General features: G+C 40.8%; 1 protein-coding gene across 1 annotated transcript; it reads left to right on the top strand.

Annotated features, from left to right (window-relative positions):
- The first annotated feature begins 2,251 nt into the window (after window positions 1-2,251).
- Window positions 2,252-14,170, top strand: mttp (microsomal triglyceride transfer protein). The gene is made up of 18 exons (XM_084004214.1): window positions 2,252-2,399; window positions 3,279-3,466; window positions 3,677-3,820; window positions 5,386-5,493; window positions 5,585-5,701; window positions 5,794-5,933; window positions 6,013-6,163; window positions 7,160-7,317; window positions 7,445-7,613; window positions 7,852-7,959; window positions 8,083-8,295; window positions 8,389-8,600; window positions 8,725-8,822; window positions 9,095-9,216; window positions 9,604-9,831; window positions 10,416-10,540; window positions 12,100-12,270; window positions 12,368-14,170. The coding sequence occupies exons 1-18, from the start codon at window positions 2,339-2,341 to the stop codon at window positions 12,513-12,515; spliced, it is 2,661 nt and encodes an 886-aa protein (XP_083860340.1). The 5' UTR covers window positions 2,252-2,338; the 3' UTR covers window positions 12,516-14,170.
- Window positions 14,171-16,819: the final 2,649 nt, after the last annotated feature.

The raw sequence follows: 16,819 nt of genomic DNA, 5'->3' as shown, positions 1-16,819 counted from the left end.
TTGGCCAGATGCCTCAGCGTGACTTCTGGCCCTTTTCTGGACTCATCGAGGACAGCAGCCGCCGCATTCCTACTGATGTAATCAACCTTCCTCTCACTCACAACTCGCTCTCAACATTCACACCAAAATGCAGTAGGAATGACTTAGATTACTGTCAAGTAAGTAAACTGCCTCTGTTCTTTTTATTATCCAGATGTTTGATAGATCAGCAGCACTCTTTGTTTGTGACAGAGAAATAATCACATCCCTTCTGTAACTGCAGACGATTGACGAGGACAACCGGGGTCACCGCTTCAGATGATGTGTTTGATAACAGCTTTCACACATCTGTTGAGCCAGTCACGACAGTGGTGCATGACTTTTAGCTAGCTGATGCTTTAATCCAAAGAGATTTGCAATAAAGTGCTTTCAATCAAGCGGATTACAACTCAATCAGTGAAAGAATCATGCAAATTCATCATCTTCGTCAAATATGCTGAATTACAAGAAGTATACCAGTTACAGATAGAGTTTTTTGTTGTTGTTATTCCTTTTTTAGCCCCCTTCCATTGGCCTCCACATACTTTTAGAACTAATCTATAGTCTGTTGAACATCTGTGACCTTTTGACCCCATATGTTCCTGTTTGTAACCTGAATTTTTACACCTTCTCTGTATCTTTAACCTGTGTGACCAGGGAGGAAAAACAAAAAAAGTAGCTTTAGTTTATTATTTCACCCATTTTATGTATAATTATAACTCCTGGATTCTTCTCATCCTTAAATGCTCCCTTATAAAATACTTCAGCAACTATTTGCCCATTCGCAGAAGGGAAACTTATTTACCCTTTCATTGTACTTGGTTACATTACATTTGAGTATCAGTTTTTGATTGATATTTATTTTGTTTTGGTACATTTGGAATATATCAAACGTTAATGTTTGTAGTATAAAAAGTAGGGATAACGTTTTCTTCCCCGTGCTTTATCGGTAGAAGATGATCTGTGACAGATAATGAGTCCACTGGAGAAACACAGCCGTGGCTCCTGACTGCTGGCTGTAGACCAGCTTCAGGACGGTGAAGGCATCATCAGATAGCAGAGATGATGTCTGTGTGCTGGAGGCGGGATCACGTAATCTCAGACTGAAGACACAACACATTCTGCACATATCAGAAATCTTATTTCTGTGTTTCTGCTCTGGATTCAGATTCACAGACAGAAACCAACATCAGCAGACAAACACTGACACCCACTGGCTGCTCAGTCAAACTCATGTTTCCAGAGTTCAGAGATGGAAAGTCAAAAGTATTTACTAAGTATTTACTTGTGTTTTTACTGAGTAGGCTACTTACATGTTATGCCATTTTACTCTATTACACAATATATTATTGTACTCCTTACTCAGTTATCCAACAGCTACATTTTAATCTAAAATTTTATTTTTGTATTTATTTTGACTAATAATACAATTCTCCCCTTTTACTTAAGTAAGGTGATGAATGAAGGAAATGTATTTGTGATGGAGTATTTATACGTAATTTATATCAAAACACGAGAATAAGTGTGAAGTGACCTATTGTTTCAAATTCAAGTTGATGAATGCTGTCACTAACTTGTTTTATTTGCAGCTTTTATACTGATCTGTCACATGAATGTATTCATTTTGAGTCTGGACAGCCTCCATTGGAGAAATCAGTATTGTAAACTGATGATCTGAACGTATTTCACACAGGCCGACCTTCTGCTTAAATGTTGGGTCCACTGAGATGCTGTAATATGAGCCAGAGGAGGGCTGGTTTCTCCGTCAGGCTGCCCATTTCCTCCAACCAGCAGGACGCAGCGACAAAGTCCCGACTGTTCATCAGCTGACTAACATGAGGACGTTTCTCTGCCGCCGCTTCTTGGTAATTATACAAACGCTCTTTTCTGCCAATTCACATCTTTTGCGCTGATTGTATTCAATCAAAAGTGACGTTGTTGAAAAGCATGCAGGCGACTAAGAAACGTCACGACGAGTTGTCCCTTGATCAACTCAATCAATCAGATAATCCCATTCTGTGTTGATGAATGGGTCACATGGGGCAGGCCTGCCGGATTAAAAAGGGGACTCCCTCTGCATCCCATCAATTGGCAGAAGTTCCCGTCAAATCCGCGCTAACCAGGTTAATCATTTGCTGGTTATCTTGTACTTAGTACTTGAGCGTGGAGTTTGGAGTCTGCCCTCCCCTCCGATAAAACATAATAGGAGAAGCTCGGACTGGCTTTGCCTTTCTTTTTTCTGTTTTGGCCCTTGAGCGCCTGTTCAGCCACCGACTCTCGGATTTTTGGTTCTTCTGGCTACAGAGAGAGAGGACACGCGATGTTAACTCTAGTTGTGTTCTTGCTTTGTGCAGCCTCCACCGTCTCCTCTGCAGCCAAAGGTGAGTGGATTGTTGGGTTAGTGTGAGTAGTTTGTGTTAGTGTGATGTTTGGGGCCAAACGTTACCTGGTTGAATGCATTTATTTGGGTTTCAACTTCTCAATTAGTAGAATTGTGTCAACAGGATTTGTTTCTAAGCTTTATTTGATAAAATCCCCAAATGAATGAATACTGACAGCATGCAGGGTGAGACCACAATGTCAGTCTCCTATTCATTGTCATTGTCAATGACATCACTGATCAAACAAAACAACAACAACAAAAAACACTTGTTCTCTAAGAATCTCAGGCAGCTGTTGACAAAAGACCCAGGATTTTTGTTGAATTGTTGAATTTCAGCTCCATGTTCCTCGGTGACCGGTGATGAAATCAAGTACTGACACGTCAGTCTGCCTTCCCTCGTGGGCTAAAGTCACATATAACGGAACGCTTCGTCATTTAGTGAGGTTGAACACACCTTGTTAAATGACCTCTGATTAAATCACGTCAATGCCATTCACAGATAGCAGTTTGTCCGTTGGAGGAGCTTCTTTGAAATATACCTGAAGAGTATTTGGAAAATGAAAAACACTTCGGAGGTTGTTAACCTGTTAAAGTGTTTCAAGCGTTATTATTTAAAATGGCCTGAATTAAAGATATATACGACGACATTTTTCAGTATTTGGGTTTGACTTCAGTCATCAGTGAACACTTTTACTTTACAAACTACATTATCATTGATGGCAGTTAAAAGTGTGCCTTGCAAAGTCCAGTGGAGAGTTCCTTTATGTCTACAGTATGCTAACATCACACTACAAATGGACAATAATCGTATTTCAGATCACTTTCTTCTTTCTCCACTCGTCTTTGCTCACCAGCTGTGTTTTCTGTGTTTCTTCAGGTGGTGCTGCAGGACCCCGGCTGAACAACAACCAGCTGTACAAATTCAGCTACAGCACTGAGGTGCTGGTGGACCAGACCAGGGGGTCAAAAGAGGGCAGTGCTGGCTACAGGATCTCAAGCGATGTGGACGTCAACCTGGTGTGGAGAGACCCCAGCAGCAAAGACGACCAACTGATTCAACTGGCGGTACGTCGGCCCGATGTTGAGACGGGACATGATTTTGAGAGTTAGAACAATCCATATAGTATTTCTGACAACAAATGCACTTCTGATACGACTTGCAAAAGTCTGCATGCTTCCTTTTCTTCAGAGTAGATGCTGGTGTGTTGACAATGCACAACATTTGATTGCCAAGAGACAGAGTGCAGGCTTCATCAATGAATCTCTTGTTCTTAGATCTCAAATGTGAGGCTCGACACTGCGTCCCGCCGATCAGAGAAGAAGAACGTCCTGCATGGATCCACAGTGGAAAGCGTTTTGGGGAAGACCAATCTAGCAGCTCTGACTAAACCTTTCTTGTTGCATCTGAGAAATGGAAAGGTAAGAGGTTAACATTGCAAAATTCTTTGTTATGAAACAGTATATGTATGAAGAAATGTATTGCTGGTATTATCTAGCCTTATTTACATTTATAATCTTTATTTTGACAAACTATTTAAATAAAACACATTTTGCCATAAAGAGTGAATACTTTTGGCAAACATTAACATAGTGTATAATCACTCCAGGTAAAGAAGAACAGCAGCACTTCCTGAATATTACATTATTTGTTGTGTTATCAAAGCACTCCACCGTTGATGTCTTCAGGGAATTAGTGAGCTTACTTTCTTTGTACCGGAGTGATGACGCTGGCAGGAAAAACAGCAGGCAGATGTGTTTGCGTGCAAAGGTCAGCAGTTTCAGAGGGTGAATGGGTGAATGAACAACGCTCACTTGAAGAGTGGCTCCAGGTCGCTGGATAAGGTTCGTGCTGTCGTCTGGCTCTAAGACGTTTGAGTTTGAGCCAAACTCATTTACTGTTATCAGGTCATTATCACTAATATGCTATCTAAGAATGCATAATTGCCACCAAAGGAATACGAGCGAGACATCACATTTCAAGGCTCAGGGTTAGAAACGTTTAATACTGGACACAGAAAACTTTTTTTTACCCTAGAGTATACGCTCGGGTGGCACTCAGGTGGCAACCTCCAGTGCTGATATTTGGAGACAGCTTGGGAGTGCCAAAAACTGCAGTTCTTCAAATGGCCACTTGAGGCAGACATAAACCTTTTTTACAGCCTGGTACGAAAAAAAAACCCCGATATTGTTTGGCTCTATAGCTAATTCCCCCCTTCATGACAACGGTACAAGGGGGGTTATATCCATAACACCAGCTGAAAGATAAAGACAAACAAAACGTTTTAAGGTGTAATACTAGATCAGTGTGGAGTAAAGGTTGGTTGAAACAGGATAGATCAGTGTTATTATGGTGTTTACGCTGATGGCAGGAAAAGATACACAGAGTAGCCGTGGACAATCTATTTATGGTGGTCCGAGCTGATAGCGGGGCTGAGCGCCACAAATAAATTACATACTGTATAGGGGAAACTGTAGGATGATGTAATGGGCTGCTTTCTCCACTCACACACACAGACTACGGTATTGAGCCAGGCTGAAGCCTCATTGGAAGACTTGAACTGTGTGATGTCATATGATATTTCCCAAGATTAACTGAGCTTTGGTTCCATTATTTCAATATGATATCAGCAACTTGGAGTGACTCATCATCCATGCTGGTCAGTGTCAGTGTACTGTGTATTGGGAATAAAATTAGAGGTTGAGGTAGACCCTTCTTAAACATTTAAAGTGCTAATACCAAAGCATTCGGGGTTTGTTTTTGATCTGCACTTCAAAGAATATCTTATTTCTGCATGTTATGTAAATAGTCACTGATGTCATGACCATGCATTTCTGTGCGCAAATGTGTGAAGGACAACTGACACCCTGGCAGCTTTTGTGTTACAGCACGTATAGCACTGTGGGTTTTTATCTGCTGGACAAAAGGGCTTTGTATCCAACATTCAAAAACACAAAATTGTTTAATGTGTTGCCTTTCTTTCCAGACAAAAGCATTTTATTCTTACTGGGCCGAACCTGCAACAATCAAGAACCTAAAAAGAGGACTGGCCAGCTTACTGCAAGTACAGCTCAACACTGGGAAGGTTATAGAGGTAAGTGGCATCATGACACTCCCATCACATGTGTCAATGTGCTTCATATCTCATCACATGTAGCTAATGTGAACATAATGTGTGGGAACAGAATGACGTGTCTGGAAGGTGCACAGTCGAGTACAAGGCAGTAAAAGGTCAAGTGACGAGAACCAAGATCCTGGAGACGTGTAAGACCGCGGAGACCGGATTCACCACACACAGTCAGGTATGTCGGCATCCAGATCGGCTCACCTTGATAAAATAGAAAAACGTTGCCGGGACGCTACTAAATTACGCCTTGATACTTCCCCCTTTCAGGTGTTGGGTGTGAGCAGGAAGTCCAGTTCGGTTACAACGTTCACACTTGAAGACGGTTTCATCCACTCGGCTGTGGCTGAAGAAACACACTCGCTGGGTGTTAATGCCCGCAGAACTGCCGCAGCTAAGGTCGTGTCCAGGTAAATGCCTTAAACTATCAACGTGAGCTGCCATTCCTAATACGGGCACATTTAAGACGTTAACCTTCTTGCTTCTCAGGCAAACCCTCACGTTTGTTGGGACAGAGGCTGGACCTTTTGAGGCTGCTGGGAAAAATGTGGCTGGTGTTGTCGAGTCGATCGATTCCAAACTGGCAGCTGTTGGCATCATTGCAGAGAAGGTCAAAGCCCAGTGCAAGGGCTGTCCATCAGTGAGTAGCTGTTCATTTTCACACAACCAAACACATTTTATCCATGCTTTATGGATCGCAATGTCGGTGCACCACTCTGATTGAGACCCAAATATAAGTATCCAATATATTGCCATTTTGTACAAGCATTCATGGTCTCCAGATGTTGCATTCTATTGAGTGATCCTCCGAGCCTTCCTCTAGCACCACCATGAGGGAGAAATTTGTGGTTTTGAGAGAAATGTCTTGACAAATACTGGATGGATTTCCTTGAAATTTGGTGCATACATTCATGTCCCGCTTTGGTTGAATTAAATTTGCCTTGTACTCTGGTTTACAACCAAATACCTGCAGAACTGATGGCATTTCAATCAGCTGTACTTTTAGTGCTAATTAGCGAATGTTAGCATTCTAAATGCTAAACTAGCATGGTGAATATTACTCTTTATACCTGTTACACATTAGCATGTTAGCACTCTCATTGTGAGAATGTTGTCACACTAGTGTTAGCATTTACTTCTGCTACCTCACAGAGCCTCAGCATGGCATCAAAATACGCTTTGCTAACCTAGGCGCTGTTTAAAACGGTTACGATAATCTGACTGACTTTTTTTTTGCGATATCACTGCATACCCAGATATCAGGATTAGCAATGTTGAGACCAATGACAACTGTAGCTGTAACAAAGCCTCCTGTTCATGTGTGCCATTTAATTTGGAGTTTTAGTATACTATATTCTGGCTGTAGCTAGTTGTACTCATGAACTGGTATTCGTCATTATTAAATGGAGGCGTTTTAGGAAAACATTTGCACATCCTCTGTTTCTTACAAAGACACATAAAGATCCCCACACACCGCTGTTGCATCCAAACACATTTATTGAAGTACACCTAACATAGGTGCTGCAGACTTTCAGAGTATGAAGACTCCTGAATAACACCGTATTGGTAAATAGATACTGTATATGTTTGTACTGTAATCATTCTAATGCCCTCTCCCCTGTGTCCTCCCTCTTAGCTTTTTGAACACTGGCAGACTCAACAGAAGCAGCTGGAGCCAGCGAACCTGTCCAAAGCCACAGCTCCTCGCAGCTTCCTGGCCCTCATTCAGAGCATTAGGAAGGCGTCCAAGGACGAAATCCTCAAAGTGCTGAAGAGCGCCAGCAAGGCAACTCAGTAAACAGGCTCCCCTTTCTCTCCTACATCTTAACTTACTTGACTGACTCCATCACTTTGCTGTTTCTTTGATTCGGCCTAACTTTATTAACTTGCCATTGTTATGATTCCCTTTTTTCCCGCTCAGACCTCAGGTGGTAGATGCCGTGACCTCCTCGCAGACTGTCGCGTCTCTGGATGCCATGCTAGAATTCCTGAACTTCACCGATGCCAAAGGTCTGGTTCTGCAGGAACGGTTTCTCTACGCATGTGGCTTTGCGTCACATCCCAACGAGAGAATGCTTCGGGTTCTGCTGGTGAGCCATATTGCTAGTCACAGAATTGGCACCTTTTCTTGCTTATGAAAGGGAAGAATTAGACCTTTTATCATCTAGTACATATCAGTAAAGAGAAAAATGTGTGCTTCACCTTCTCTGAATGTCAGTTTTTTTTTTTTACCTCGGGGTGCTGCGTTGAATGGAAACAAACATGAGTCTTCAAATCCAAGTCATACTATACTACGGTGAATTTGAATGAAATTTGTTTTCTTTTCAGGATATTTCAAAGGGAAAGATCGGCAGCTCAGACATTAAAGAGTCAGTGGTGATCATTATGGGAGCCCTAGTCCACAGACTGTGTCAGAAAGGAGGGTGCGACTTATCGGTGAGCTTCCAAGAAGATAATAAATAATAACATAAAACATGTTGAACTTTGTGTAAAGCTCTGGTAGCCTAATTCAAATACATCCACTAACTGAGGATCTTCTGTGGCATATGTACCTCTCAGACTGTGGTGCAGGTGAAGAAGCTGATTTTAGACGGTCCTGGCAGCACGCAGGTAGAGTCCGAGGTCCAGATGTACCTTCTGGCTCTGAAGAACTCTTTACTTCCTGAAGCCATACCCATCTTTAGCAAATATGCAGAGTCAGAGGTGGGAGCTTACAGCACCATCGCCATGACCTCCCTGCAGAGATACGACGTCAAACTCATGACCGACGAGGTAAGCCCGGGTGGATGCAACTCTTTGTTTGAACTGTTGAGGGCTAAGTAGCATATAACAGGAACTGAAACCAAACGTTTATTCCATTTGTAGGTGAAGAGGACAGTCAACAGAGTTTACCACCAGAATCGAAGGATCTACGAGAAAAATGTGAGAGCTGCCGCCGCCGATGTCATCCTCAGTAGCAACCCTTCATACATGGAGGTGAAGAATTTGCTTTTGTCTATTGGAAACCTGCCTCACGAGATGAACAAGTACATGCTGTCCAAGATCCAGGACATCCTCCGCTTCCAGCTGCCAGCCAGGTGTGTTATGGGACATCCAATGCACGAACAAACAAGAATTTTGTGAAACAACATAAATAGCATGATTCTACCAATATACTTTGCAGCCATTTATGGTACAATTGATATTTTTCTAAATTTTCAGCAAAGTATTACAACAAGCTATGAAGGACATGGTTTCTCATAACTACGACCGTTTTGCGAAAGTCGGGTCGTCGTCTGCATACTCGGGATTCATGGCACGTAAGTAATCAATTCTCATCTTTAAGCCCAAAAACAAAGACTCGATATATTGTTAGAAGATTTAGAATTACAGATCAGATGACATGAAGAAAAATGTTAATACAATTTAACAGAGAGCACAAGGTTGACCTTTAGGGTCATGGCACATTTGCACTATATTTGGCTCCTTAAATCGTATAATTTTGAGTCTGTCTATTATTTGCTTTTTAGCAAAACGATAAATAACAGGTATGTGCACACTGACTGAGCACCTTAAAATCCTCTTCCTTCAGAATCTGCTGATGTGACCTCCACATACAGTTTGGACATCCTATATTCAGGCTCTGGGATCCTGAGGAGAAGCAACATGAATATTTATGGTGCTAGTAAAGGAAATATGCTACATGGACTACAGGTAAGGAAACCAAGTATTGAAACTGAAATTAACTTGCCTTTACTTTCCTGATTAAATATATGTTTAATGTTCCTATAGTATATATGAAATATCAGAACAGATCATAACCGAATTGCTAATTTAGACAAACAGGAAGGCAATCAAGGCACTCCAAAATCTAAGTCCAACGAGGAAGGACATTTTAAAAAGCCTTTATAATAGTGGCTAGATAGTTTTGACCACTGTGGGTCATTGTCGGGGCATTTAAGGATTTCCTTCCTGCTCATCCTGATTTTTTTTTTCTCCGTCTTTCAAGAGCACCTGACACGTTTTGAACCACAGATGGGTACACAGAGCAACCTTTCTCTGCTAATTTAGACTAATTTGGACATTCTTCCTGTTTTCAAGGTGGCAATTGAGGCCCAGGGTCTGGAGTCACTAATCGCTGCCACACCCGACGAGGGAGAGGGGGACCTGGAGTCATTCGCGGGGATGTCCGCTCTGCTGTTCGACGTCCAGCTGCGGCCCGTCACCTTCTTTAAGGGTTACAGTGACCTCATGTCCAAAATGTTCTCCATGACCGGAGAGCCCATGAACGTAGTGAAGGGTCTCATCCTGCTGACGGATCATTCTGAGGTGAGCAGCCACAGCTATCACATCAATGCGTCATTTACTCTAGATCTCAATATAGTAATCAAATGTCATCCTAGTGTGTAGTGTTTACATTCAGTGTGGTTCTGAATGAGGGTGACAACCAGTAGCAATGAATGACGCATGGTAGTGACAGGTTAACAGCTGTTTGATGCCTGGTGATGCACCTCAAATCAGTCTGATTTGCTGGTTGTAGTTCAACCTGGTCGAGATCATTTCAAGAAAAATGATCAATTTGATCAAATTTTAAAAAGGCTTGAAACTACTTTTAGGTTCAGCTGTAAAACAGAAGTAGTGTGATGTTGCTGCATTATATCGGCACAAAAAGAGAACATGTGGATGATTGGACATTCACTCTGACACTGCCGTCTTTTTACTCTCAGTACATTAATTAGCAAGACAGCTTATATGGATCAGTTTGGAAGGCACAACCTATTTTGTCATGTAGGTATTAGGCCTTGTTTACTTGGTCAGGTGTCTAAAAGGGAGCAACTGATATAAGGATGTGGCATTTCTAACGCCTCGAGCCAGACACAACCGAGTCCTCTAATTTAGTTTTTTCTTTCCAGGTGATCCAGCTTCAGTCTGGTCTGAAGGCGAGTGCCGAGTTCCAAGGAGGGTTAGCCATTGACATCTCTGGAGGCATGGAGATCAGTCTGTGGTACAGGGAGTCCAAGACCAGCGTCAACAACAGGTATAGTCCAGAAGGAAAAAAAGAATAAAACATTGGTTGCAGGTGTTTTTTGTCCTGTAGCCGAACTGGGGCATCAGCAAAAGCTTTAACATATGTTGTGTAACCTGTTTATTGGTCACTGGGTGAGTACTGTATCTACAGTATGATGTCATACACTTGCAGGTCAAAGGCCTTTGTGATAGACGGACATTTCTTAGAAACAGCCTTTGTGACTGAAAGGAAAGTCGTTTTAGAGGTTGGAGCCATGTCACCACGCTGTAAATAGATTCCTGTTGATGTTGGATTCATGTGAACTTTAGATGGTCTATAAGTGTTGTCTGATTCATTTGTTCCAGCGGCATGTTGGACACGCTCCATTATTGTGCTCCGTGTCTGTCTCGTTTCTAGGTTTGTATGGATATGACGTCAGTTCTGTCTGGCTCTCTATTTTAAAACGGAGCGACGCACATCATCATGATGGTGGTGGTTAGCTTAGCGGAATCTGGTGATGAAACGGCATTTAAAGAGCAATGCCACTGATTTTTAACGTTCAAATGTTTTTTATTTTCCCAGAGTAGACAGACTGCAGATACACCTCTGTACTTTTTTCAAATACCAACTACGTATATTAAAAAAACAAACTCAAGTACCCAAACTTGAAAGAGCTTTTATATTCCTGCTTGGGGATTTTATTAAGGGTCACGTCTTGGATTTGAACTTCAGGATGATTTGACCCGTGTGTACAGGGGAAGGGCAGAGGCAGGTGAATGGATCAGCATAGTTGTACCTCTTCCACTCTGATAATAGACTGGTCGGCTATCTATAGAAGCAGAACAAACCACACTGGCATCTTTGCCAAGGCATGTCTCCACTGGCAACGTTACAGAGATGGATGTTCAACTGGTTGGCACACACTTCGCTTTGAAACCGGGCGGCTACCTCCGGTTCTGCAACGTAAAGTTAAAATGCCTTAAACTTGCATTCTCTTTGCTGGCCATCAGGGGGCGACTGCCCTAGTTGCAAATAGAGAAAATGACCCTACTTCTGGCTTGATTTATTATCTCAGTAAACATTGTAAACATGAGTTTAATGGTCTCAATCAATCACAATCTCCATAATCTCAATTATGGTCCCACTAAGAGTAAAATAGACAAATAGATTGTGACTACCTTGTGATTGACAGTTCGCTACCACGGCGTCGCTACCTTGGCCTTGCTACCATCACTACCACCCTACCAGTACAATTAGCTACTAAGATTACATCATCACATAGCTGTAAAGTTCACCTCACATTATGGAAGCAAACAGCACCAGCTGGACGCCAAAATCGAAAATGGCGACGACCAAAATGCTGAACTTGAGGCTTCAAAACTGTAGTCCACAAACCGATGGGTGACGTCACGATGGCTACATCCTCTCCTTACATACAGACCGTTGGAAACATAATAGGAAGTCGTTACATAGTATTTAAACTCAAATACACTTTTGTTAATTGGTGAGGTGTGAGTAACAAGAGTTTGCTCTAACACAAACTGTTCTTTGTGTGTTGGACACATTTTCACCTGGTTTTGTGGTTTCAGGGGAGCGTTAGTGGTCACTGGCAACGTTACAGTGGACATGGACTTCATGAGAGCGGGTGTGGAAGTCAGTTTTGAAACAGAGGCATCGCTGGACTTCATCACCACTGTCCAGTTTTCCGAATATCCCTTCCTGGTGTGCATGCAGATGGACAAAACGACCTTCCCCGTCAGGTACTTTGTGACCCTTTCTCTACCAAAAAAAAAGTTAATAGTCTTTTTTTATACACACAAAAACACTAATAATCTATTCTTGATGTTCTGTTTTCAGCGAATACCTGACCAAATATGAGAGGGTGTCATCAGGGAAGAGCATTACGTCTCATAAGAGCAAGAAGCAGCTCATCCCTGGCTCTGAATTCCCTCTTCACCAGGAGAACTCAAATATGTGCAAGAAGGTTTTTGACTCCAGCTGGTAGAAGAGACGCCATGAACTATTCAGGAGCAAATATGGCCACTCAAAGAGGGTTCATAGCATTCAGGTATCACAGCTATCACACCTCAGCCTCATGCGTAAAAAGTACGCAAAAGAGAGAGAAGGGGTGAATGTTTTTTGCAATGTTTACATTCCTGTGAGTATTTAAGTCTTTTTTTAATTTGACATTTTGTTTGAAATCTGTCTTTTTATGGATTTCCTCGTAAATGTATTTATGATGGGCACACACACAGGATGTATGTTTTATTTGATGGATAATACTCGGCACGAGTACTACCACTTTAATTATCCTTCCACAGTTACAATAAACATGTACATGTAAATATCACACAGTCAGACAGACAGTGGATTAACTCTCCCCCCATGAATAGAAACGCTCCTTTCCGTCAACATTCCTTTGTTTTTTAATGAAATGTGTTTACTGAGGAGGAGTAATTTATTGTTTTATGTCACTCACTGCTCACACACTTGAAATAACTTATTTAGCAGAGTAATATCAATTGATAATTTTTAATAATCATGTTGGTGGTTTTTAATTTTTCTTACAGAGACGATGTGTGTGCATGGCCTTAACTTTAAGTTTGCAAGATTGGAGGCAAAAATCGAATCCACAAAAGTGAATCCATCTACACTTTGTTTTTTTTTTGTTTTTTTACGTAATTGTAATTGCTCTGCTTGTCAACATTCAGGTACTTTTTAAGGACTTTTCAGCTACTCTTAACTTGTTTTTCCATATTTAGGGATCAGTTTCTTAGATTTGTAATTGGCTGACAATAAATATTCAGTGGGAACACTTTGCCTTTTGACTTGGCTTATGGATTTAGATTCAGCAAAAACAATTTGTAGAAACAATTGCTCAATATCCAAGTGGTATTCTGGGATCCTTCCTACTGTGTTAATTATTAGTCTGTTGTATTATTTTATGTAAGTGAGTGTAACACCACAACATGGCGCCTCAACATTAGGTGAAACCAAGCAGCTACCTTAAAGCATCAGTTTTTATACTTCAGAAGTGCATATTCCTTTATGCATTAGTAGCTGTAGCCTCTCAGAAAACCGGGATCAGGGATCACAAATTCTTGCCTCCTGATGATTTCAGGCAATCAGATCCTTTCAAGATGGCAAGCTCCTATTTTGCAGCTGTATAGATCACAGATGATTTTTTAAGGTACGGTTTTCCAAAGCCTGTATATTTGTTAGCTGCACCCTTTTAAGTAAACTAATAGCCCTCATTTGTATGGATCGTTGTGTCCAAGGAGACAACATGTACCTTAGTGCCCTTAGTGTAACACACACTTGTTGATCCAGGTGAGGCAATAAATCTTGACTTTTCTTGTGTCACAGCTGTGACATCAGAGCCCCCCCTGGCATCCAAATACAACAACTGGGCCTTAATGTAGATTCTTTAGAAACCACCAAGAGCAGCTGGGGGTAAACCAGTGTCTGCCAGTCTCGCTGCATCCACGGCAACGGAGTAAACACAGCAGCAAACTGTCAGGTTAAACTTAAGCCTTGGTCCGGGTGATGTTTCAGTGTCACCAGAAAGCTAACCTTGCAGGCTGGCAGATGCCAAAAGGGTATTTTTTTTCTGTTGGCATAAATCTGTTCGATTCCCTTTGACCCTTGTCATTTATTTTTTATGTTGTATGTTGTTAACGGTGAAACTTTATCAGGTCAGGGAGATGGAAGGATATAAAAAGTAAAGACGACCAACACATAATCCCACAGAATCAAAAACGAAAAGAGTCAAAGTGTACAAACATGTTTGAAGCAGCCTGACAAGATCATGCTGTTTTCTATTATATGCCTGTTCTTGTGTTTAATTCAATCCATATACTGTTTTGGTACCACTTTCTAATACATTTACCATTTATAAAGGGTTTACAACTAATGGCTGTTTGTATGATTAATAAATACTTTATTAATACATCAAAAATATATTATACCATTAAAAACAACAACTTTTGGGTTGCCAGGTTGTAAAAAAAACTTTATTTAGGTCACAACATGGCATAAAAGGGATCTTTGAGGGCTACAACACAAACAACAAAAGTGTTTTGAACACATGTCTACTTTTTAATGTCTCTCTCTAAGAAAGAGCTCATGTGGGTTTTCGGGGACACGACAAGCAACATGTTGTTCATTCACACACAACTAGGTTTAAATTAATTCACAGACAGAAACATGTTCGGTAGCTTGATTTTGAATTTATTGCAAACACATGAAGGCTTGTCAGTCTACATTACATTCATTCATCATATTCATTACGTTCAAGCTCATAAGTGCAAACACAGCACTCACTTCTCCGTCTTTCAGGTTGTCTCTCCGCTGTCATCCTGACCTCTTGTCTTTTCTGGGGCCGTCACAGTTGACGTCAGGCATATATATATATATGGCATTAAAGTATTTCATTCAAATATGTGCCCTTTTTCTTTGAACATTCATAAAGACACTTATCTCAGTCCATCTCACCTTCCGTTAACCCTCATTTCGTCATACAAAAGATAGCCTTGACACAGTCAGTTTCATACGTTTAACCTCAAAGTCAGCAGGCTTGTGGAGGGACATCCGGAAGAATGTTTTCAATAAATTACTTTTGATCTATGTTACAGTGCATCTTTTGGCAAAATTCACCAGAAACAAAAAAAACAATGCTTCATTTTACAATTAACGATTTCATAGTTCTCCTGCTATCATCGATGTCTACAGCCATTCACTGCTGTCAGTGTTGCTAACAAAAGAGTGTCAATCCAAGTGCATTAAGTACATTATTATTCACAGATAAAGGTCTGGCTTTTATGTCTATGACAACATTAGAATAGCTGGTTTAGTGGAGCTTACAATTTATAATCTATAGGTCTTATTTATGTTAGTCTTTACACAGTTTAGAAAGTATTTGTAAATGTGCTTTAATGAATCATCTGAAATGATGTGTTTTATCTTTCACCTTTGGACAGCTAGCTGATCAAACACATACTTTTAAAACTATCTGTCAGGAGGTAGTAAATCATATCTCTTGTAGTTGGGATACCTCTCAGATTGCTATTTTCTAAATAAATAACTTGTGGCACTCTTAACTGCCCCAGGGGCACATTCATTTAAAAGTATAATTCAAATATCATTAAGAAGTCCAATGTGTTTTGAATTAAATGTACACATTTAAGTTACATTTCACCTCAAAATGCATTCAATGTTCTAACACACAGTCAACAACAAGTCTTTCAAATTACTGCATGAATTTATATCACTTATAATAAAATCAACTCATAGGGCAATTTATATAAAGTCTGTTGTCAAAGAGACATAATAACATGTATTTTACAGAATTACGGTACAAAGACTGACCAGCAGCTCCAAATACCTTTTAATGTGTGTTTAGATTTGAAACATGCTAAAAATAGCAATCTACAGCTTGCATTAATTCTACATGACCGGCTGCATATTCAAAAGGAAACAACAGACAACAACCTCCGAACTTAACTATGAAAGCAGTAATGTGGATGTCATCAGTGGATATGTCATTTTAATGAAAACCTCAAGAGGTCAAGGGGGTGAAAAATGAGAATTGCTGTGTGTAAAGCGTGAAGACACATCGACACGTGTGCAGCCTGCACGCTCCCGTCTACAGTGAAGTAACATGACTCCTGTTGTATGCTCACTGAACACTGAAATAACGCACAGAACTCACCGCCACGGACCCGCGCAGACGCACATGCACCAACTCCCATCTCGTTACACACAAAAGTGTAAAATATACCAACAACTATAGAGGAAGTTATCCCCTAAATGCCTCAGCTGACTCATTAGGCCCAATAATCTTAGGAAATTAATGAATCTCTCTCCCTCTCTCTTTCAATAACAAGAAATGAGCATGCTTTAAAAATATAAACATACACCTCTTTATACAGCATGTCCCTTTTGCAGGTATAAGCAGTGAGTCATAGCACAGAGGTCACACGCACTTCAGGTAGAACATGAGCCACCAACTCCTAAAAAACATGGAAATGTTATCGTGAACGTGGAGTGCTGGAGAGTCGAAATGTCATGCATAGCGATGTCTTTAATTTGATCTTTATAATACATTATTTTGAATTGATAATTCAAATTTCTCCTCTGACTGACCTCAATGCTACCCCTTAATCTGCATTTTGTATTTTTTATTTGGTGCAAACAAATGGTCCCTGTCCTCAGAAAATGGTGTGAAATAGTATTGGTTGTATTCAATGTAAGTAATTATGTTATTGTGTGAATTAAAGTAAGACTATGTAACTTTTGATAAACAGACAC

The sequence above is a fragment of the Eutrigla gurnardus genome (assembly GCF_963514095.1).
Source record: "Eutrigla gurnardus genome assembly, chromosome: 3".
Lineage (NCBI taxonomy): Eukaryota > Metazoa > Chordata > Actinopteri > Perciformes > Triglidae > Eutrigla > Eutrigla gurnardus.
The sequence above is the reverse complement of the archived record's forward strand: the minus strand, read 5'-3'. Positions and strand labels throughout refer to the sequence as shown.

Excerpts from the sequence above, each read along its gene's own strand:
- mttp (XM_084004214.1), top strand. The coding sequence starts at position 2,339 with ATGTTAACTCTAGTTGTGTTCTTGCTTTGTGCAGCCTCCACCGTCTCC. Across the intron at positions 7,318-7,444 it reads AGCGCCAGCAAGGCAACTCA|ACCTCAGGTGGTAGATGCCG; the intron begins GTAAACAGGCTC and ends TTTCCCGCTCAG. Across the intron at positions 9,217-9,603 it reads ATATGCTACATGGACTACAG|GTGGCAATTGAGGCCCAGGG; the intron begins GTAAGGAAACCA and ends CCTGTTTTCAAG.